The 24,756-nt window shown below is 42.9% G+C and overlaps 1 protein-coding gene across 1 annotated transcript in view; it reads right to left on the bottom strand.

The window, feature by feature from the left end:
* Nucleotides 1-3,904: 3,904 nt before the first annotated feature.
* PDGFRL (platelet derived growth factor receptor like) overlaps nt 3,905-24,756 on the bottom strand; it is a 181,903-nt gene continuing 161,051 nt past the window's right edge. Inside the window, exon 6 of the mRNA XM_075849624.1 lies at nt 3,905-4,602. Coding sequence (XP_075705739.1) covers nt 4,414-4,602 — 189 coding nt within the window. The 3' untranslated portion in view covers nt 3,905-4,413. The remainder of the gene's footprint in view (nt 4,603-24,756) is intronic.

Here is a 24,756-nt window from a genome sequence, read left to right as displayed (position 1 = left end):
ACACAACCTGTTTTTGGACGTTTTTCAGGCCGTAAACGTCCCGATGAACGACTGAAAAATTGGAAGCAGAATGCCTTCAAACATCTACCCATTGATTTCAATGAGGAATACGGCGTTCTGTTCCAACGAGGCGTTTTTTTACGCCACATTTTAAAAAAAACGCTCAAAAAGACGCCCGCGAAAAAGAAGTGCATGTCACTTCTTGAGCCAGTTTTGGAGCCGTTTTTCATTGACTATAGAAAAACAGCCCCAAAAACGGGCGTTAGAAACGCTGAGAAAAATGCGAGTTGCCCAAAAAACGGCTAAAAATCAGGAGCTTTCCCTTTCAGACGTTTTTAGCTAAGCGTGTACTCATTCGCTGCGTTTTTTACGCCCATTTTTGGAGCTGTTTTTCTATAGAGCCAATGAAAAACGGCTCCAAAAACTGCTCAAGAAGTGACATGCACTTCTTTTTCGCGGCCGTTTTTCGAAAAAACGGCCGCGTAAAAAAAAAAAAACGCCTCGTCGGAACAGAACACTATTTTTCCTGAAAATAAGCCATGTGAACATACCCTAACTGGTTTTAATTTAATAGACATTGGGCTGAAAACTGATGAACTTTGAAGAAAAAGATTCCACACAGTAAATACATTTAGATTAAATTGTTTTCAAAGTCTAGTTTTTTGCTTCTTTATATAATCTGCATCCAACTGACTTCTTAATCCTTGGCTATGCTGAGCAATATTTACTAGGCAGTTCACACCTGGATGTAGACGTATTCCAAATATCAATTTAAATGTGCGTTTTTGTGAAGACAATCTCAGAGTGCCATTTCCTACTGTCACTGCTAGTAAACCAATGTCCACAAATGCTCTGTGCGATCCTAGCCATACAGTATGAATAATTATAACCATTGTACCTCTTATTATAAATTCTGCCGTAAGTACAGACTGCGTAGTATGGTTATTGCTGAGTAGTCACATTGGAAACTTTATAATATTGTATCATTGGTTTGGTTGACATATTGGACATGGAAAATGTTTTAAGAAGGCAGCAGATCTGCAGTCAGCCCGTTTAGGAACATTTCAGAGGAAACACAAGTGTTCAATTAAAGCTTTTCTTCCGATCTTCATCTCTGATCAAAAGGGCTTAGGGTATGTGCACACGATAACTGCAATTACGTCTGAAATTACGGAGCTGTTTTCAGGAGAAACAGCTCCTGAATTTCAGACGTTATTGTTCGTACTCGCGTTTTGCAGGGCGTCTTTTACGGACGTAATTTGGAGCTGTTCTTCATTGAAGTCAATGAAAAACGGCTCCAATTACGTCCCAAGAAGTGTCCTGCACTTCTTTTGACGAGGCTGTAATTTTACTCGCCGTCTTTTGACAGCGACGCGTAAAATGACAGGTCGTCGGCACAGTACATCGTAAAAGTCATTGAAAGTAATGGGCAGATGTTTTCCGACGTATTGGAGCCGGTTTTTCAGGTGTAATTCGAGGCGTAAAACGCCTCCATTACGTTTGAAAATAGGTCGTGTGAACCCAGCCTTAAGTGTGATTTATAGCATTTGTGGTTAACTTAATGTGATACAGTGGAGCAGGTCGCCATCCAGAGAACTACAAACAGCTTTGATTTGCTGGGGGCTGAAAAAAACATAATTGTTGTAAAGGAGCTTTTAAAAGTAGACTGAAAGAGATATTTGTCGTACGGCTAGGGTTACATGGTGACTTGGGTGTTACCCTAGTTGTGCAGAAGCCACTGTCAACAAATGCTTCGTGTTCCACCTTTCAGCAGATGTAGAGAAAATAGAAAGTCTGATTCTTCCAGTAGGAGCAATGCCTGGCATAGATTTAACAAGCGTCATCTTTCGGGCTGGGTTTACACAAGGCGTCAAAACCACAATGTAGACAAAGATATTGTCGATATGCTTTCCCTGTCAACCCTTTTACAGTCATAACATGCTCATTTAGATCAGCTTCTGGCAATGCTTATCCCCTGGAACAAAGCGGGTGCGTAACCAGACATCAAAGTGCCCCATAGAAAAGTCATGGATGGGCCCCTACAACCTCGTTGACACAAAGTGAACTGAAATAAAGCAAACAGCAGTATTACTATTTTAATAAGTATTCAAGGAATGGATAGCAGATAGCAAATCTTCTCCACAAGGGAGATCCCATGTAAAAGTGCAAAATAGCTACAGCTTGTTTTCCCCCTAAAAATAACAATGTTTGTGCACCTGAGTGGACTCCCATAGCTGCTGCCATGGTGATAGTAATGCCGACGAGACAAAGAATCAGGCATGGTGAAATTCAACACGTCCGATCTTTTTTTTTGCTAATGGCAAACATATGGGGCAAGTTGGACTGCTCCAATATTAGAGCTCTATGGCCAGCTTTAGTTCAGACTAGCTTTAAAGGGCTAGTCTGAAATTAGAAAATCAGATCTGTTTTATTTTAAGAAACAGCGCCACACTTAGGCCGGGTTCACACGAGCATATTCGGTCTATAAAATACGGACCGCATGTCGACCGCATTTCCCGGACCGAACACACTTCAGGGAGCCGGGCTCCTAACATCACAGTTATGTATGACGCTAGGAGTCCCTGCCTTGCTGCTGGAAAACTGTCCCATACTGAAAACATGATTACAGTACCGGACAGATTTCCCGCAGCGAGGCAGGGACGCCTAGCGTCGTACATAACTATGATGCTATTTTCAGATATTTTCAATACGTCGGCAAACATCTGCCCATTGCTTACAATGGGTCTTACGATGTTCTGTGCAGACGAGCTGTCATTTTACGCATCGCTGTCAAAAGACGGCGCGTAAAATTACGCCCCCGTCAAAGAAGTGCAGGACACTTCTTGGGATGTTTTTGGAGCCGCTTTTCATTGACTCCAATGAAGAACAGCTCCAATTACGTCCGTAAAAGACGCCGCGAAAAACGCGAGTACATGCGCAAACGTCTGAAATTCAGGAGCTGTTTTCTCCTGAAAACAGCTCCGTAATTTCAGACGTATTTTGCGTTGCCATGTGAACATACCCTTACTCTTGAGGTTAGTTCTTACAAGGCATATAATATGCATTTGATGAACATAATACCCTATTTTAAAGGGGTATTTCCACCTTAGATGTTTATAGCATATCCATTAGATATGCCATAAATCTCCAACAAACACGGGTCCAAGATCTGGGACCCATACCTTCCTCGAGACTGGGGGTCACCTGAGCCCCATCCCAGTGAGGTGGCCGCCAGATCTAGTTGGGGAATGAATGGAGAGGTGGCTGCGCATGTGCGCTGCTCTCTCCATTGATTTCCATGGGGATTAGGGCTTATTCAGACGAACGTCGCACGGACCTATGTTAGTCAATGGGGCCATTCAGACTGTCCGTGATTTACACGCAGCGTATGTCCGCTGCGTAAAACTCAGGACATGTCCTATATTTGCCCGTTTTTCACGCATCACGCACCCATTGAAGTCAATGGGTGCATGAAAAACGCACACGGCACACGGACGCACTTCCGTGTGCCGCACGTGATGCGCGCTACAGTAGTCAAAACTATGAATGAAAACAGAAAAGCACCACGTGTCATAATGACGGCGGCTGCGCGAAAATCACGCAGCCACGTATCATACGCTGCTGACACACAGAGATTTTATGGACCTTTTGCGCACGCAAAATGCAGAGATTTTTGCGCGCACAAAATGCACACGCTCGTGTGAATCCGGCCTTATGGAAATAAAAGTGCTCCCATGGATATGCCATAAATGTCATGGGAATACCCAAGGTTCCGCATTACGCACACATTAATACATTACTGCAGTTTGTGGGTGAAATTATTTTTCTGACTGATATATAATTGATGATTTATTTAAAGCTAAATATAACTATAATGAAAAATAATAAGTATTTATTTGCTTTTAATATGATACACGGTTAAATAGAATACTATACATAATGTATTTGTCTGAATACAAATAAATTTATATGATTTTGATTACTGTAAAAAGATCGTGGGTTTAGGACTTCTACCCCAGAGTACAAGCTTGAGGTATCTTATCAGACCAACATGTCCCACATCTGGCAGGCTGCGTGACATCTTAAGCACACATGGGCTGCTGCAGAGAAATGGAAATGATCATGCCGGTAATATGCTATTGTGAAATCTGTTCGGGGCTTCGAGGAATCTTGTAAGCTTTGCCTTTAAAGAGCTTGTACAGGATTAGAAAAAAATGGGAGCTTTCTTTTAAAAACAGCACCACGTCTGTCCATGGTTGTGCGTGGTATTGCAGCTCAACTCCATTGAAGTAAAAGGGACCTATATGCAATAAAACACACAACCTGTGGTGTGTTTTTGGAGGAAAGTTGCCATGTTTTCCCTAATCGCGGACAACCCCTTTAAGGTATTCTTGTCTGGAATGGAAGGCCCATTTAATATCTGTCCACTCTGGTAGCAAGTGTTGTCTGTCCTCGGAGATTCTGTGCTTTACAAATATAGTAGCCAGCGTCAATTGTTTCAAAGTCTTCTACAGTGATAATGCTGTTTGAGGATCTTGTGGTGTGTCCAATGCCGCGGTTCACCAGTCTCCAGGAGTCTTGAATATTCACAGGCCGTTCATACTGTTTTAAAAACATATATGAATAGTAAGCGTTAATTTTAGAATTATAGCAAGGGCAGAACAATATCTGAATGTAACAGCACAGGATTATTGGAAAAATATTTTTTCTAAACAACTTCTAAGGGTATGTTCACACGTCTTAACAAATTACGTGTGAAATTACGCAGCTGTTTTCAGGCGAAAACATCTCCTGAATTTCAGACGTTTTGGCAAGTACTCGCGTTTTTCGTGGCGTTCATTATGGACGTAATTGGAGCTGTTTTTCAGTGGAGTCAATGAAAAACGGCTCCAAAACGTCCAAAGAAGTGTCCTGGACTTCTTTGACGTGGGCGTCTTTTTATGCACCATCTTTTGACAGCGATGCGTAAAATTACACCTCGTCTGAACAGAACATCGTAAGACCCATTGCAAGCAATGGGCAGATGTTTGCAGACGTAATGGAGCCGTCTTTTCAGGTGTAATTTGAGGCGTAAACCGCCCGAATTACATCTAAAAATAGGCCGTGTGAACATACCCTCAGGGTATGTTCACACGCTTAACAAGAAAAGTCTGAAAATACGGAGCTGTTTTCAAGGGAAAACAGCCCCTGATTTTCAGATGTTTTTTGAGCAACCCGCGTTTTTCACTGCGTTTTCGCTGCGTGTATTTTACGGCCGTTTTTGGAGCTGTTTTCAATAGAGTCTATGAAAAACGGCTCCAAAAACATCCCAAGAATTGTCCTGCACTTCTTCTGAGGAGCCGTCATTTTACGCGCCGTCTTTTGACAGCGATGCGTAAAATTACACCTCGTGGGAACAGAACATTGTAAAACCCATTGAAAGCAATGGGCAGATGTTTGTAGGCATATTAGGGGCGTTTTTTCAGGCGTAATTTGAGGCGTTAAACGCCCGAATTACGTCTCAAAGTAGGCCGTGTGAACATACCCTCTCCATGAGAATGTGTTTTTAGCTGAGCACTGTGGTGCAGGACTCATATGATGGCTCATTAAGGAATGCTTATAATCAATAGGTTAAATATTTATGTTGCTTTCATAGCACCAACATATTTGGCAGCGCTGTACAGAAGTTGTCATCACACCGTCTCCATATCTCAAATAGGGCTCAGAATCTACACCCATTATGTATGTTTTCCAATCTCTTTATACCACTGACACGGTTGTGTATTACTATGTTTCCAGATGGCCCATCACTCAACATCCAGTGAAGTCATGTAGACCTCACAACGCATCTAAATGTGCGGCCATCAGGATGTTATTTTGCATGTGTTCATGTCATATTTCACATTTCAGTGTGCCTGTCACTATTCTTTTCACAAAAATGCTCATTGTAAAATATTAAAGAAATTTGTGAGTCTCGACCTGTGTTATATGATGGTGTGGGTTTCACGCTCTCCTTGATGCCTAATATACCACCTAGCCAGAGCAGGACGGGGGGAGCAGAATGGTCATGGAAGTAGAAAGCACGGCTGTGGAACAAGTGCAACTGAGACTACTTTATTATGGGGGCATTGGGCCATATAATAATATTCGCTGCAGTGTGTTCTTCCTGGACACACATACCTGTCCCTGGTCCATTAATAGATCAGCAAATTCTTGCTCCGCAAAAACGTACATCCCATATTGCAGTGGTTCGTGACCCCCTGGCTGAGTGCCTTGTCATAGGAGCCTTGAATTATGACCATATGTACTGGCTACAATATGACATCCACAATATTACAGCCAAACCCTATACTAAGAACAGTGCAAATTAGAGAGGTATAATAGCAATGTGTCAAATTTCAAACTGAAATATTTATGTTTGAAATGTCATGTTGTGTTTCTCCACATTTGATGCTATTTTGTTTTGCATTATTTTTGACGTGAATGTGGCTCCTGAGTCCTGACCATCACAAAGTTGAATAAGGCTGACCAGGCATAAAAGGTTGGGAACCTCTGCCATACTTTGGCCACTTGTATATGATCTATATATGATATAAACATATTTGAACAGTGAGAATGGTCTTGTGTAATTATATTGTACATTATACCTCTGTACCACTCACTTGTATAATTGCAGTTGTCTCATGTTGCATAGGAGCCTGTGGCCCTCCAAACAGAGTGGCCAAGTCGCACATGTAACCTGATTGTGGTGAACTAAACATTGTGTCATTTTCTGTATTGGAAGTATTTTTATTGTTGATTTCTATTGCACTGCTTGCTGTTGATTTCCGCTCTTGGTAGTGGAGGGAGTCTGGATATTAATATTAATGCATAGAAGAGTGCACATACTTTTATTTCGAAAAACAAACAAAACTACATAGAAACATTCGGGTATATATTTAACCTCTTCCCGCATCTTGACGTAACTGCACCTCCATGTGAGCAGTAACATCGCGCACCTACACCTGCAGTTACTTCTGCACTCTGAGGGTATGTTCACACGGCCTATTTACGGGCGTAATTCGGGCGTTTTTGCCCCGAATTACGTCCGAAAATAGCGCCTCAATAGCGCTGACAAACATCTGCCCATTGAAAGCAATGGGCAGACGTTTGTCTGTTCACACGAGGCGTAATTTACGCGCCGCTGTCAAAAGACGGCGCGTAAATAGACGCCCGCGTCAAAGAAGTCACCTGTCACTTCTTTGGCCGTAATTGGAGCCGTTATTCATTGACTCCAATGAATAGCAGCGCCAATTACGCCCGTAATTGACATGGCGTTCAAGCGCCTGCACATGCCGTTACGGCTGATATTACCGGGATGTTTTCAGGCTGAAACAACCCCGTAATTTCAGCCGTTACGGACGCCCTCGTGTGAACATACCCTGAATGTTAAAGAGACTCTGTCACCACATTATAAGTGTCCTATCTCCTACATAAGGAGATGAGCGCTGTAATGTAGGTGACAGTAATTCTTTTTATTTAAAAAACTATCTTTTGTCACAACGTTAGGAGCGATTTTGGTTTATGCTAATGAGCTTTCTTAATGCCCAAGTGGGCGTACTTTTACTTTCGACCAAGTGGGCGTTGTACAGAGGAGTGCATGACGCTGACCAATCGGCATCATGCACTCCTCTCCATTCATTTACACTGCACTAGCGATATAGTTATATCACTATGTGCAGCCTCATACACAAGCCCTAACATTACTACAGTGTCCTGATAATGAATACACATGAAATCCAGCCTGGACGTCATGTGTACTCAGAATCCTGACACTTCTGACTCTTTTTTTGTGAGATTCCGGCAAGTGAAACCAAATCTCGTTTAGCTCCGTGATCTCGCGAGATTTGGTTTCACTTGCTGGAATCTCACAAAAAAAGAGTCAGAAGTGTCAGGATTCTGAGTACACATGACGTCCAGGCTGGATTTCATGTGTATTCATTATCAGGACACTGTAGTAATGTTAGGGTTTGTGTATGAGGCTGCACATAGTGATATATCTATATCGCTAGTGCAGTGTAAATGAATGGAGAGGAGTGCATGATGCCGATTGGTCAGCGTCATGCACTCCTCTGTACAGCCTCGTCAAAAGAAGTGCATTTCACTTCCTGGGACGTTTTTGGGGCCGTTTTTCATTGACTCCATTGAAAAACAGCTCCAATACTGGCCGTAAAATACGCAGCGAAAAACGCGAGTTGCTACAAAAACGTCTGAAAATTAGGAGCTGTTTTCGCCTGAAAACAGCTCCGTATTTTCAGACGTTTTTAGTCACTGCGTGTGAACATACCCTTAATCAGACAGCATCTGTTAGTCATTGTCTTTTAGTCAGTGTAAGTTAGTCAGTTTTAGTGTCATAAAAAAAAAATATTACTGTACCTTAGTATCGCAGGAGGGTTAGCGTTCAGGTTACACCTGCACCTGAACCTAATTGGTTGCCCCCAACCTCCTAAACCCCCCCCCCCAACCCAAGTACAGACAGCAGGGCTGTCAGAAATATAATTTTTCCAGCTCTTCTTTTCTGACAGTCTTGTTGAAAAAATTGTTGAGCAGATAAATCTTTGTGCTCATCAACGTATTACTGCCAACCCCGGTTAATTTTATGCCAGGCCATACAGGTGGCATTCCACCAATGCAGCAGAAATGCTGCAATACTGGGGATTGGTCCTGAATATGGGCCTAACTAAGTAGCTATGAGTGAGGGCCTATTGGTCCTCTGATGTGCTCTACCGCTGCCGCTTTTACTGCACTACAATGCCCAGGGCTCGTTTTGAAGCAATTCAAAAATTCCTCCACTACAACGATAATTCCCAGTGCCCCCCATTCAGGATGACGCCAATTTTGACCGACTCTTTAATATTAGACCCCTTATTTCTTATTTGGCCCAAACATTTTCCTCTTCATATGCCCCAAGAAGAGAAATTGCCATTGACGAGTCCCTGGTGCATTTCACAGGGAGGGTGAAATTTAGTCAGTATTTCCCCAACAAGCGTGCCAGCTATGGCATCAAAATGTATAAGTTGTGTCGGAGTCGGGCTACACACATACTTTTAAAATTCATGAGGGAAGGGACAGTCACATTGAGCCCCCAAATTGTCCCCTGCCCTGACCACAACTGGGAAGATTATGTGGGACCTCCTCCTACCACTGTTTGATCAGGGGTACTACCTGTACCTTGACAACTTGTACACAAGTGTACCCCTTCAAGTGCCTGTGGCATGTGGGACAGTCCGCAAAAATCAAAGGCACCTTCCAAAGACCCTTCTGCGCTAAACCCTGTAGCTTGAGGAGAGCTGCGCGCTCCATAGCGAAGGGGTCCTTTTTAAAAAAAAAAAATTCATGGACAAGAAGGATGTTTAATGCTGACATCCATACATGATGCCACCTGTTCCCTTGTCCCTGTGCGTGGTGCAACATAAACCACCACGTCATGGCCTGTGTGCATATCCAGGGTGTATAATAAATTTATCGGTGGATCTACCTGACCAGGGGATCGAGCCATACAATGTCATGCGGAAATCGAAAATTTGGCACAAAATACTGGCGGTGTACTTCATTCAAACGGCATTGTACAACTCCTTTGTTATCTACAGGAGCACTGGTCATGAGTAGAAAGTAATAAAATCAATTTTCTGTGGTAATGTGGTAGAGAAAGGAGAAAGTTCTACCTCTGGATAGATCCAGCGCAGCACTTTCCTGGTGAAGTGCTGCCCACAGAGACAAAACTCTCTGCCAGAAGACGCATAAGAAAAGACACCACATACAAGTGTAAGGGTATGTTCACACGCTAGCTTGCTTTTACGTCTGAAAAGACAGACTGTTTTCAGGAGAAAACAGCTGCCTCGTTTCAGACGTAAATGCTCCTCCTCGCATTTTGCGAGGCTTCTCTGACAGCCGTAAATTTTGAGCTGTGCTTCATTGAGTTCAATGAAGAACGGCTCAAATTACGTCTGAAAGAAGTGTCCTGCACTTCTTTTGCCGAGGCTGTATTTTTACGCGTCGTCGTTTGACAGCTGTCAAACGACGACGCGTAAATGACAGCTTGTCTGCACAGTACGTCGGCAAACCCATTCAGATGAATGGGCAGATGTTTGCCGACGTATTGTAGCCCTATTTTCAGACGTAAAACGAGGCATAATACGCCTCGTTTACGTCTGAAAATAGGTCGTGTGAACCCAGCCTCACACCTGTCCCTCCCACCCCGGACTGTATATGAAGGAGTCCTTCCAGATATATCACATCTCTCTGGAGTACTACATTTTATTTTCATCCGTCCCTTTCATTTACAATTACCATCACTTTAATTTACCATAACCTTTTCACCATTTAAAAATGTAACATTCCCCATAACAAAACTAAAAATACCCATTATACCCCTAGATGAATACCTAGGATTTATAATAAGGTGTAGTATCTGCACAATTTTTTAGGATTATGCAAACATGACATGTGCCCAAAAATCATCCAAGTAAAATAAGTCCTCAAAATCCTTGTGGTGTTCCAATATTTTCAGGCCCTGCCATATGTCCAGCAACAGCGGATTAGGGCCAATTTAGGGATATTTCTAAACTCAGTACAAATAGCACAATAAATGTTGAGGTGCTTTTCTTTACTTGCATGCTCTGTGTCTGAACAATCTGTCCTATAATTGAGGCATTTGTGAACATTTTTTAAATGTTATTTTTACGCAAGATTTCCACAAGATTCTGCAAAAAAAACCTATGATTAATACCCGTTAGATTCATTCTTTGAGAGGTGTAGTTTTCACAATGAGGTCATTTCTGGGGCTATTCTATCATTCTGGGGGCTCACCGTCTCTTCAAAGATCAACTGGGGCTGTTGAACCAATGATGTAAAACTCGGGCCCTGAAAGTCTAAGGGCATGTTCAGACGTGGCAGAATTTTTCCGCTGCAAATGTTGGTGCAGATTTGGGGCATTTACACAAAGAATCTGCACCAACATTTGCATATTTGACAGGTAATTAAGACGTTGCGGATATCACAGTGGACTTGCCACAGATTTCAGTTTTTGCATTGCAAAGTCTGAAATACGCAGTGAAATTCCGCTTCTTCTCCGCAATGTAATGAGCATGCTGCAGAGGGAAAATTCTGCACCGCAGCCTAATTTCCGCACAGTTATTTTCTGCAACGTCTGAACTAAGTTTCCTAAAAATGTATAGAAAGAAATGTAAAAAACGGACTGTCTGCAGCGGAATTCAACAGCAATTCCGCCACGTCTGAACGTGGCCTAAGACTGCTCCTTCACTTCCAGGCACTGCCATGTGTCCAGACAACATATTTGGACCACTTTGGAGGTATCTCTGAACTCAGTACAAATAGCCCAATAAATGTTGAGGTTCTTTTCTTCACTGCTCTGTGTCTGAAAAATCTGTCCTATAAATGAAGCATTTTTTAAAAAAAATTAAATGTTATTTTTTACACCAGATTTCCACAAGATTCTTTAAAAAACTGTGGGGTCAAAAAAGTTAGCACACCCCTAGATAAATCTTTGAGGGGTGCAGTTTTCTAAATTGGGTCATTTCTGTTTGTTTGTTTTTTTTCATCATTTCAGCACCTCCAGTGTTGTTCCAAAGTGACTAGGTGATTAAAAATAGTTCCTACTAAATTTTAGAAAAATTACATAATTTTCTAAATTATTGTGATATACCCAAAAAGTTACAAAAATTGTTACAATTTGTGGTCAAAATGTAATAGATAAAGGGTAACACGAATTTAATAACATATTCATACAATATACTGCATATATATATGTTCCATATTGGAGTTAAAACTAGAAAAAAAAGATTTCTTTTTTTTACATTTTTCGCCATTCTTTGCGGTTTTTAATACATAAATGTAAACCGTTTTGACCTAAATTTTACATCAAAAGAAAGTACAATATGTGAAGAAAAAAACAATTTCAGAATTACTTAGATATGTAAAACCATTGGCGAGTTATTCTCAGATAAAGTGACACATACCAGATTTTAAAAATCTGGCTTCGTCCTAAAGCTCTAAAATGGCTCAGTCCTGAAGGAGTTAATAGTAATAAGACAAATACAGATTAAACTAAAGAAACACCGTGCATACAAACGTAGAGTTTGCTGAATGAAAATCTGTTCCTGGTAGCTCTGCTAACATCAGCTTCCTATTACACAGTTACCTGGGAACACTTTTGATAAATGTTCCTTTGTGCGAGTTCTGAGATCCTTTTTTTTTTTTTTTTTCGAAAATACATATTTGATTTGGCCATAAGCTGAAAAGAGATAACTCTCTCCTAGACTAATGGTTGCTGTTTTTTTTTTTATTTGAAGGTAAAATGCGCTTTAATGACCACAGACAACTTGCCAACCTAACAAAGGTGGTCCAAGTAAGGACAACAAGTGAACTGTCGAAAGGGTCATAAGTACCCAAGGCTCATTGATGCGTGTAGGAGGCGAATGTCAACCTGTCTGGTCCGATCTCACATGGTCTATATATTATATTTGTTACACTGGAAATAGATCATGTCTACTTTAAATACATAGCTCAGAATTTAGGCGTTGATCCCTTGAGGAAGGGTTGATTCCACAACAGTCTCACCTCCTTCTTTGCGGAACTTGACTGGGTCAGTACTACATGAGACTGGGTATGTACATTTTCCATAGTAATACATCTCCACAGTGGACTGTTCTGTGCCAAGTAGTGGACTGTGTAACTGGGCCAAATGGAGGTCTGGTGTATTTGACTATTCTTTTGAGAAGATCATTACAGTGCTAAAAAATAATTTTGCTCCTACCCCATCTGAAACGGTGAGGCGTTTCCATTATAATAAAAGGGATCAGCTTCCAGGTGAAAATATTGCGGCTTACATAGCTGAACTGCGCAGATTGTCAGAAAACTGCAATCTTAACAACGGTTTAGAGTCCCTATTAAGAAACAGACTTGAATGTGGTGTCAGAGATGAGGCGCTTCAGAGGAAATTACTAACCAAGCCAAACGTAACCTTCGCTATAGCTCAAGAGGAGGCACTGGCTTAGGAGGCGGCATTTTTTCATTCAAGAGAAATACAGACATTTGTGCCACTCTGGCTGTGCTGTTTTCATAAGTGATGATTATAAAACTGATCAGAGTGTGGAGAACCTTCAGAACACGGTGCAAAAAAGACTAAAAATAAAACCTAAAATAAATACGATCATAGCGATTTCCATTCTCTGGGTGTTAGTAGTAAGAAATCAATTTTCATTAGTTATGGCCTTCATTGGATGGTAAGTCTCATGGGTGTATTGTTTCTGCCTTTGAAAGGCATGGTGACCTTTGCGTTATTAAAGGTCATGCACAGTGTTTCTTTTGCTTTATGACACAGTAGTCTGGAATGTATACTGTATATAGGTGCTCTAATAGGATTCCCTGATAGCAGACCACATTCCAGAGAGGACTCAAATAAAAAGGTCTAATTCTATAAGCTTTTACTGACTCTAAAAAGTATTCACCCCCCCCCCCCTAGAATTGATCATATTGTATGGTGTAACAGCATTGATGTATAGTTGTGCCGTGTTCTTTGCCTTTTTTTAAGGATTAATCTCATTTTACTCTGACAAATACTTCTGAAATGTCATAGTGCTGGGTGGATTGTGGCTCTCTACTGTGCACACTGCCCCTCTAAGCCCGGACAATATTCCTCAGCTCTCCTGAGAAACAGTCATAGATAGTATAGTGCACTTGATGGGTGACATTTTTGCCAGAATAATGATTTATCATCGGTTGCATCTTCCATATGCAGGTGCATTTTCACCATTCGGCCATAACATTAAAGCCACTGACAGGTGAAGTGAATACCATTGATTATCTTGTTACAATGACACCTGTCAAGGGGTGGGATATATCAGGCAGAAAATGAGCAGTCAGTTCTTGGAGTTGGAAGCAGACAAAATGGGCAAGAGTAAGGATCTGAGCTACTTTGACAAGGGCAAAATTGTGATGGCTATAGGACTGGGTAGGAGCATCTCCAAAATGACAAATCTTGTGGGGTGTTCCCGGTATGCAGTGGTTAGGACCTACCAAATGTGGTCCAAGGAAGGAAAACCGGTAAACCGGCAGCAAGGTCATAGACACCCAAGACTCATTGATGCGCATGGAGGGCGTAGGATAGCCAATCTGGATCAATCCCACAGAAGAGTTACTGGAACACAAATTGCTGAAAAACCTAATGCTGGCTATAATAGAAAGGTGCCAGAACACAATGTGAGAGCTTAATTCTTGCAAGGCAAGCTGTAGTTTTCATCGATACCATTTTGGGGTATATGAGACTTTTTGATTACTTTTTATTTCATTTTTTTGAGAGCTAAGGTGACCAAAAAACAGCAATTTCAGTGTTTTATAAAAAAAAAATTCTATGGTGTTTACTGAGCGGGTTAAAAAACACTATATTTTGATAGTTCGGACCTTTACGGATGCGGCGATACCAATTTTTTGTTAACTTTAGGGGGAAAAATGGGAAAAGAGCGGTTTTTAATACTTTTTTAATAAAAACCGTTTAACTGTTTTTACTTGTCCCCCTAGGAGATTTGAACCAGAGATCACTTGCATGATATACTGCAATACTAATGTATTGCAGTATATCGTGATATGGACAGTCTCCTTCGAAGCCCTGCCAGATGCAGAGCTTCAAAGAAGTTCAAAGATGGCAGACTTGGGGGCCTTTATTAGCGCTGCCAGGCTGCCATAACAACCTTTGTAAACGAACGATCGCGCCGCGGTAGGGGGGGAATGCGATGACGTGTTTGATGGGGCGCCCCCCTGATTCTAAAGATTCTAACAATTCAGGGGCGCACCACCCCCCTGATTCTAACAATTTAAGGTGTTAAACAGGTGGAATGAAACGGAACTTTGATTCCGCCCGCTGGAGTGAGGTGTCGGCTCTATAACACAGCCGTCACCTGCCGAGTATGGAGCGCGCTTAGCCCGTGAGCGCGCTCCATACTTCCCCTTGGCGACAGCAACATAATAGTACGTGGCATATCACCAAGGGGTTAAAGGATCTGCTGCTAAAATCTTGGTGCCAGATACCACAGGGAATCTTCAGAGGTCTTGTGGAGCAGATGCCACTGTCATTTGATAGTTAAAGATGGAAAGTCTCACTGCACAAAATCTAGGTGTAGCCCTAGCCTAAGGGTGGTAAAATCCACAGCAGAAAATATCAGCTACATCTGAACTCAACCTTAGACGTCACGTAACTTGTCAGATGGCAAAGCTGCGGCAAAATCCGCATGTGTTCCTTGCGGATTTAGTTGCAGATTTTACCTTATGCATTGCAAAGTGTGAAATCTGTAGTGAAAATCTGCAAAAAACAAATGATGATGCAGACTTAAAAATCTGCTGCATGCCCTCAATTTTTCTACTGCTTGTGGACGGGCTTTGAAATCCTTATCCACATGTGTTGTACTTTAAATAGCTGCAGATTTTCAGTGTCGAATATCTGAAGCAATTCCGCAGCATCTGAACATTCCCTAAAGGTGGCCATACACATTAAATACATGTTGGCCAAACCTAACCTCAGGGAAAGAAGGATTGGGAATGTTATAATTAAACATGCCCGATCCTTTGTTATCGCGGGAGATAAGCAGCTGCCGGACGTGTCTGACAGTGACTTGTTCCCCTTTCTCCATTGAAAAAAGCATGCACGCTCGGTATGCATATTTATAGTGGAGTCAGGAGCAATAGCTGTTGGCCGATACCTATCTTAAGTGCAGGGGCGTTGCTAAAGGCTCATGGGCCCCGATGCAAAAATTCTTACTGGGCCCCCCCCCGCAAACTTCTCATGGCCGACGGTCCGCAGCTTTCAGCTGCATCGCTGGGTCTCCTAAGTGACCCAACAATGCAGCACTAGCAGCCGGGGCGTCACTAAGGCTGGGTTCACACACCCTATTTACGGACGTAATTCGGGCGTTTTAGCATTGAATTACGTCCGAAAATGCGGCTCAAAAGCGTTGGCAAACATCTGCCCATTCATTTGAATGGGTCTTACGATGTTCTGTGCCGACGGTCATTTTTTTTTACGCGCGGCTGTCAAAAGGCGGCGCGTAAAAAAGACGCCCGCGTCAAAGAAGTGCCTGTCACTTCTTCAGACGTAAATGGAGCCGTTTTCCATGGACTCCATAGAAAAACAGCTCCAATTACGTCCGTAATGGACGCAGCGAAAGACGCCTGCACATGCCATTACGGCTGAAATTACGGTGCTGTTTTCTCCTGAAAACAGCACCGTAATTTCAGCCGTAACAGACGCTGCCGTGTGAACATACCCTCAGGGCTTAAAATGTCAGGGAAATAGCCCCAATACATATGTGTCCGCCCAAACAAAAATGTGTATATGAGACAGCATAGCATATCTATAGCACTACGACCCTATAAACTATGGATAGGATTAGATACAGTGGCTCAGCAGACAGTATCACACATGATAGGATTAGATACAGTGGCTCAGAAGGCAGTATCACACATGATAGGATTAGATACAGTGGCCCAGCAGACAGTATCACACATGATAGGATTAGATACAGTGGCTCAGCAGACAGTACCACACATGATAGGACTAGATACAGTGGCTCAGCAGACAGTATCACACATGATAGGATTAGATACAGTGGCTCAGAAGGCAGTATCACACATGATAGGATTAGATACAGTGGCCCAGCAGACAGTATCACACATGATAGGATTAGATACAGTGGCTCAGCAGACAGTACCACACATGATAGGATTAGATACAGTGGCTCAGAAGGCAGTATCACACATGAAAGGATTAGGCTGGGTTCACACGACCAAGTTACGTCCGTAATGTACGGAACGTATTTCAGCCGGAAGACCCGGACCGAACACAGTGCAGGGAGCCGGCCTCCTAGCATCATAGTGATGTACGATGCTAGGAGTCCCTGCCTCTGCGTGGAACTACTGTCCCGTACTGTAATCATGATTACAGTACGGGACAGTTGTCCTGCAGCGAGGCAGGGACTCCTAGCATCGTACATCACTATGATGCTAGGAGCCCGGCCCCCTGCACTGTGTTCGGTCCGGGTCTTCCGGACGAAATACGTTCCGTACATTACGGACGTAACATGGTCGTGTGAACCCAGCCTTAGATACAGTGGCTCAGCAGACAGTATCACACATGATCGGATTAGATATAGGGCCCAGCAGACAGTATCACACAAGATACGATTAGATACAGGGCCCAGCAGACAGTATCACACATGATTGGATTAGATACACAGCTCAGCAGACAGTATCACACATGATAGGATTAGATACAGGGCCCAGCTCGCTGACATTGCGGCTCCAGCGCTCGACCCAGGATAGGTAAGAATAGTAATTTTGCTTCTTTATGTGTTACTGATTATTTTTGTGTGTTTGTGTTTTTTTTTACAGGTTCGATTGTTGGACTTCGGATTCGAGAACTTCAATGACGGCGTCTTTTTTATTCTCAATAAAATGGTTAATGAGGGTTGTGTTTTTTTATTTCAATAAAATATTTTTTCTATGTGCTTGTATCTTTTTAAACTTTATTATCACCGCCTTAGTAATGGCCGCTGGCTGATTGACAACCTCCGTTACTAAGGCGAGGCTTAATGTTAGCCGGTGCAGAGGCTACACTAACCCCCATTATTACCCCGGTACCCACCGCCACCAGGAGTACTGGGAAGAGCCGGGTACGAACCAGTACCCGAGCATCTGTAGTGACTGCCAGGCACCGGGGTGGCCGCAGGCTGGTAGTATTAGGCTGGGGAAGGCCAAAAACAGTGGCCCTTCCCACCCTTGTAATGCTGCCTGCTGCTGCTGTGTTGTATCTGGCTGGTTATGAAAATTGGGGGGGACCCCACATCATTCTTTCCAATTATTTTTTATTTTTATTTTTTTTAAATGACGTGGGGTCCCCCCCATTTTTCATAACCAGCCAGATACAATAAAGCAGCAGCAGCCTAGCATCACCAGGGTGGGAAGGGCCACTGTTTTTCGCCTTTCCCCTCCTGATAATACAAGCCTGCGGCCACCCCTACAGATGGTCAGGTACTGGATCGTACCCGGCTCTTCCCAGCACCCCTGGTGGCGGTGGGTACCGGGGTAATAAAGGGGGTTAGTGTTGGCCTCTGCATCGGCTAACACTAAGCCCCGCCTTAGCAATGGATGCTGTCAATCAGCCGGCGGCCATTACTAAGGCGGTAGTAATATAGTTTAAAAAAAACCACAAAGACATAGAAAAAATATTTTATTGAAATAAAAAAAAACCCACACAGCCCTCATTAACCATTTTATTGATAATTAAAAAAAAGCCGTCATCGAAGTAGTCCTGGAATCCGACGTAGTCCAACGACCGAACCTGTAAGAAAACACACAAAAAATGATTAGTAACACGTGTGTTAGGCTTAGATACAGGGCCCATGTGTGATACTGTCTGCTGGGCCCTGTATCTAAGCCAATCACATGGTAGGCTTAGATACATGGCCCATGTGTGATCCTGTCTGATGGGCCCTGTATATAAGCCTACCACAACGTAGGCTTAGATACAGGGTCCAGCAGACAGTAATCTTATACAGTATAAGATTACTGTGTGCTGGGGCCCTGTATCTAAACCTACAGTGTGGTAGGCTTATATACAGGGCCCATCAGACAGGATCACGCATGGGCCATGTATCTAAGCCTACCATGTGATTGGCTTAGATACAGGGCCCAGCAGACAGGATCACGCATGGGCCATGTATCTAAGCCTACCATGTGATTGGCTTAGATACAGGGCCCAGCAGACAGGATCACGCATTGGCCATGTATCTAAGCCTACAGTGTGGTAGGCTTATATACAGGGCCCAGCAGACAGGATCACACAATCTGTGATCCTGTCTCATGGGCCCCCTAAGCCTGCTACATCGTAGGCTTAGGTGTTGTACAGTCCCTAAACATTGATGGCCTATCCATAGGATAGGCCATCAATAGCTGATGTGTCGCCCGGGACCCGCAAATCAGCTGTTTTGAAGGGGCCGCAGCACTCGTACGAGAGCTGCTTCCCCTTCATTTCACTACTTGCTCACACTGTGAATCGCCGACACGGATTCACAGTGTGACCGGAATGAAGTGACAGGAATGAAGGGGAGCAGCTCTCGTACGAGTGCTGCGGCCCCTTCAAAACAGCTGATTGGCGGGTCCCGGGAGTCGGACCCCGCCAGTCAGGGCTAACCTTACCTTCCTCTTCGGCCGCGGCGGGAGTTCTGTCGTCTCGATGCTGTGCGCGGCGCATAGCGCTGTGACGTCAAGCGCAGCGCACAGCGCCTGACGTCAGGACCTCCGCTGCCATCCGGAACCAGGAAGGTAAGTAAAGTATGTTACTATAGTAACAGGGGCCCGCGGCCCGAGTTACTATAGTAACTTTTTATTGATGTGGTGCGGGGGGCCGTGGGCCCCCCTGGCTTCGGGGCCCGGTCGCAATTGCGACCGCTGCGACCCCTATAGCTACGCCAGTGCTTAAGTGTATGGCCACCTATAGACATTGTTTTTGCTGCAGTGCGAGGTAAGAAACGCAATATGACTTCAACATGTAAACACACAACCTCAGAATATAATCACATACAGTTGATTTTTTTGGCAGTTCACTGGAAATTGCAGTCACAGTTTTTAATACTCTAGGAACTGTGTCTAATAAAAAACTGCGAACACAATTGTGTAAAAAGTGCAACAAAAAGACTGAACGTAAATCTGCCCCGCCATTTTTTCTATATGTGACTATAATTTAAAACCAATTGACTGTTAAAGTGATTACTTTTTTTTAGCTACTCTGTGTTTCTGAAGTTTTCCTGTTTGCTTGCGATTGGAGCTTCATTGACATCAACAATAATTTTTCTTTATGAAGGCTACAAGTGACCCCAGACTTATACTAATTATATAGAAAAAAGGGGTAATTATAAAACCTTGGCAGCTTCTACATGCACAGAACATCTGCAGCAGCTGTAATATTATCTGTCTTACTCCCAAACGACAAGTGACTCATTTCCCTCTCATCATGGACCAGGAGTAATGCTTCCTGTCAGAGCATGGCTTCCTCCACATTCCCTGTCAGCCCTTATCATCTCAGTCATTGCCTAGTGTCTCCAGCAAGCACCATTGAGCTTTATACAAGCACGTCAATTCTACTTATATCATTCACTATAGTTAGTGAACAGATAAACAGATGCAGTAAGGCTCTGTGCACATTACATTTTTGGCCTACGTTTAATGATTACGGCGGGAAAAGCCTCCGCTATGTACGTTACACGTCGGCTGTGACGGATGGCTTTACAGTGGCAACAGTTACCATAGAGTTTTATGGTGTATGTTAAACGTATACAACATGAACTCTCATGACCCTGTTCATGGCATACAGTATACGTTAAATGGATACCATTACAGTCTAAGGGCAATGGATGCCACTATTAGGCAAACATTTAACACATACATCGCCAATAGACTATAATGGGATCCGTTTAATGTATACGTCATGAAAGGCTATTGGAAAGCTCATAACGTATATGTTAAACCTATACCTGTGACGTATGCCATACAGTGAAGGTGACTTTTTGGACAACTATGGACTTTGTCAAGCCCATGTGCTGGAATAAATAGACTATATTTTTAAAGAAACTCTGGTCTGGTGCTGGACTGTATTATGTCCTGGGGAATGGAGGAATCCAGAACCACATTGGACTGCTGATCCCACTAGATGGTGGTGAGGAATATCCCATACATTTCTGGTATGCCATACAGTGGCATATGTCACCCATGTTAAAAAATCTACAGGGTGGGCCATTTATATGGATACACCTAAATAAAATGGGAATGGTTGGTGATATTAACTTCCTGTTTGTGGCACATTAGTATATGGGAGGGGGGAAACTTTTCAAGCTGAGTGTTGACCACGGCGGCCATTTTGAAGTCGGCCATTTTGTATCCAACTTTAGTTTTTTCAATGGGAAGAGGGTCATGTGACACATCAAACTTATCGAGAATTTCACAAGAAAAGCAATGGTGTGCTTGGTTTTAACGTTACTTTATTCTTTCATGAGTTATTTACAAGTTTCTGACCACTTATAAAATGTGTTCAAAGTGCTGCCCATTGTGTTGGATTGTCAATGCAACCCTCTTCTCCCACTCTTCACACACTGATAGCAACACCGCAAAAGAAATGCCTCCCGATCTGACCCCCTTAGACTTCTATCTTTGGGGTCATCTGAAGGCAATTGTCTATGCTGTGAAGATACGAGATGTGCAGCAACTGAAACTACGGATACTGGAAGCCTGTGCTAGCATTTCTTCTGCGGTGTTGCTATCAGTGTGTGAAGAGTGGGAGAAGAGGGTTGCATTGACAATCCAACACAATGGGCAGCACTTTGAACACATTTTATAAGTGGTCAGAAACTTGTAAATAACTCATGAAAGAATAAAGTAACGTTAAAACCAAGCACACCATTGTTTTTCTTGTGAAATTCTCGATAAGTTTGATGTGTCACATGACCCTCTTCCCATTGAAAAAACTAAAGTTGGATACAAAATGGCCGACTTCAAAATGGCCGCCATGGTCAACACCCAGCTTGAAAAGTTTCCCCCCTCCCATATACTAAGGTGCCACAAACAGGAAGTTAATATCACCAACCATTCCCATTTTATTTAGGTGTATCCATATAAATGGCCCACCCTGTATATATATACCGTCCTGTATAACTTCTTTTGCGAGATCCCTACTACTCTAACCCATCCCAAAAAAAATAAAAAGTATACTGATGTATACCAGACGGAGATCAAAAGGTCACTCTTTTGGCCTCCCTCGGACTAATGAAGCCCTATGGACACCCTTAGCGTCTGCGTCAGAAACTTTTGCGGCGTTGGGAAGAAGCAAATAAATGTCAGATATATTAGCAGTAATGAATTTAAACTTCCTTTAATTCAGAAGTAATAGCATATTGAATGGTCATAGAAAAGTATGCAAAAACTAGCATAGAGGCCCTCCAGGAAGACAGATCAAAATCCAATATTAACCCCTTAAGGACGCAGCCTAGTTTTGGCCTTAAAGGGGTTGTCCGAGATTTTTTTTCCCAGTAAATTTAAACACAATTTGCACATACTTACAGTTGAATAATATACTTACCTGTGCAATCTTGCTTCTGTTCTCCGCTCTGGCTGTTCTTTTCTTCGGATCACATGACTTCTGACGTCACTTTTTCAGGCTCCTCCACTGTCGTGTCGTATCCCGATTACATGGTCTCGCCCCAGAGAGACCTCGGATGGGATACGTCACGTCACTGGTGACGTGTCGTTTCAGCGTGTGCTGGCTGATTACTGCCCGCCCAGTGACTCAGGTCAGGGGACAGGTCCACTCCCGTGCTGCAGCCTCCCAGCAGCTGCCTCTACTCTGTGCTCTGCCAAGAAGCAGAGAGGAAGCTCCGCCCACAGCCCGTCCTGACCTGTCAGCCAGGAGACATGGTGAGTGTCTGTGTGTGTGTAGTGTGTATACAGTGTGTGCCTCTGTCTTTGTATGTGTATATGTTACAGTGTGTGTGTCTCTGTCTGTCTGAGTCTCTGCATGTGTTTGTCTCTTACATTATCTGTTCTCAGGGAGTTATCAGTGTGTTATCTGTGGTGTTACATAGGACTGCAGGCAACATCTACCACATTATCTGTAATCAGAGAGTTATCACTGTTATCTGTGGTGTTACATAGGACTGCAGGTAACATTTACATTACAGGGGATCATGGGTATAGTGGGTTACAAGACAGGAAACAGACAGTAAGGGATTTAAACAAACAGCAAGGGATGTAAACAAACAGAAAGAGCAGCAGTGACGATGGAAATCAAACAGCAACTGGTTAGAAGTTTAATAGGGGGTATTAGGGAAGACAAACCAAGGCTGGGGGACACTTTTTAGAAAATTTTTTTTTCCTGGACAACCCCTTTAAGGCTCAGTGCCCATTTTTCAAATCTGACATGTCTCACTTTATGTGGTAATAACTCTGGAATGCTTATACCTATCCAAGCGATTCTGAGATTGTTTTCTCGTGAGACATTGGGCTTTATGTTAGTGGTAAAATTTGGTCTATATATTTAGTGTTTATTTGTGAAAAATAGCAAAATTTATAGAAAATGTGGAAAAAATAGAATTTTTCTGAATTTAAATGTATCTGTTTGTAAGACAGATGGTAATACCACAAAAAGTAGTTACTAGTTAACATTTACTATATGTCTACTATATGATGGCATAATTTTTTAAACATTCTTTTCTTTTTCTAGGATGTTACAAGGTTTACAACATAAGCAGCAATTTCTCATATTTTGAAGAAAATGTCAAAATCCTCTTTTTTTCAGGTATCAGTTCTGTTCTGAAGTGACTTTGAACGCCTTATATATTAGAAACCCCCATAACACCCCATTTTAAAAACTGCACCCCTCAAAGTATTCGGGACAGCATTTAGAAAGTTTCTTAACCCTTTTGGTGTTTTACAGGAATTAAAGCAAAGTGGAGGTGAAATTTGCAATTTATTTTTTTTTGCAGAAAATCAGTTTTTATTCATTTATTCATTTTTTTTCTGTAACACAGAAGATTTTACCAGAGAAATGTAATTCCATATTTATTGCCCAGATTCTGCAGTTTTTAGAAATATCCCATATGTGACCCTAGTGTGCTACTGGACTGAAGCACCGGCCTCAGAAGCAAAGGAGCACCTCGTGGATTTTGGGGCCCCCATTTTATTATAATATATTTTAGGCTCTATGTCAGGTTTGAAGAGGTCTTGTGGTGCCAAAACAGGGAAAACCCCCCCAAAAAGACACCATTTGGCAATCTACACCCCTCAAGGAATTTATCAAGGGGTATAGTGAACATTTTAACCCAGCAGGTTCTTTTGTTGAATTTAGTGGATTTAGGATGTAAAAATGAAAATTTTAATTTGCTCCAATAAAATGTAGAAATCTTCAATATTTACAAAGCATAAAGGAGAAAAAGCACCCCAACCTTTGAAAAGCAATTTCTCCCGATTACAGCAATACCCCATATGTGGTCATAAACTGCTGTTTGGACACACGGCAGAGCTCAGGATGTAACACCGGCGGCTGATGTCGCAGGCTCAGCTTCTGAGCCTGCGCCATCTTTCTTTTGCGACCGGAAGCCTTTTTAGTCCCTGCCTCCGGGCGGCACCAGCAGGCTTCCGTAATTGGCAGAGAGGAGGCCATTGTTAGGCCTCCGGTCTGCCTGAACAGCCACCGGAACCCAGCGATTTGTATTGCAGGGTTTTCGATCTGCTAGGAAACACCATAGATGCAGCGCTCGCTTTTGAACGCTGCATCTAAGGGGTTAATCAGCCGGATCAGAGGCTAACTCCGGTCCTGGCCATGCAGCTGGGTGTCAGGTGTAATATACACCTGACACCAGTGGCGGATTAAGAAGACCATGGGCCCTGGGCTGTTACCCGAACTTGGGCCCCCCTTCACCACCGCCACCCTGTAACTATTGCTAACACTACCCTTTTGCACAAGCATTAACAAATGGGTGTTATGATTCCCCTTTCACAGGGCTGTGTCCCTACATACTGACGTCTCAGATGCTAGTAGTTTTTTTTCCTCTTTTCTTCTCCATCCGGTCCAGAGCTCATGACGACTTCTTCTGGCCATGACCCATTTCTGCAGCCCTTAAATATAATATCACTGTAAAGTAAAGCACCACATACACAGTGCCCCCTGTAGATAGCACCAAC

Source organism: Rhinoderma darwinii, chromosome 1 (genome assembly GCF_050947455.1).
Source record: "Rhinoderma darwinii isolate aRhiDar2 chromosome 1, aRhiDar2.hap1, whole genome shotgun sequence".
NCBI classification, from domain to species: domain Eukaryota; kingdom Metazoa; phylum Chordata; class Amphibia; order Anura; family Rhinodermatidae; genus Rhinoderma; species Rhinoderma darwinii.
Note: the sequence above shows the minus strand (reverse complement) of the source record. Positions and strands in the feature narration are given on the sequence as shown.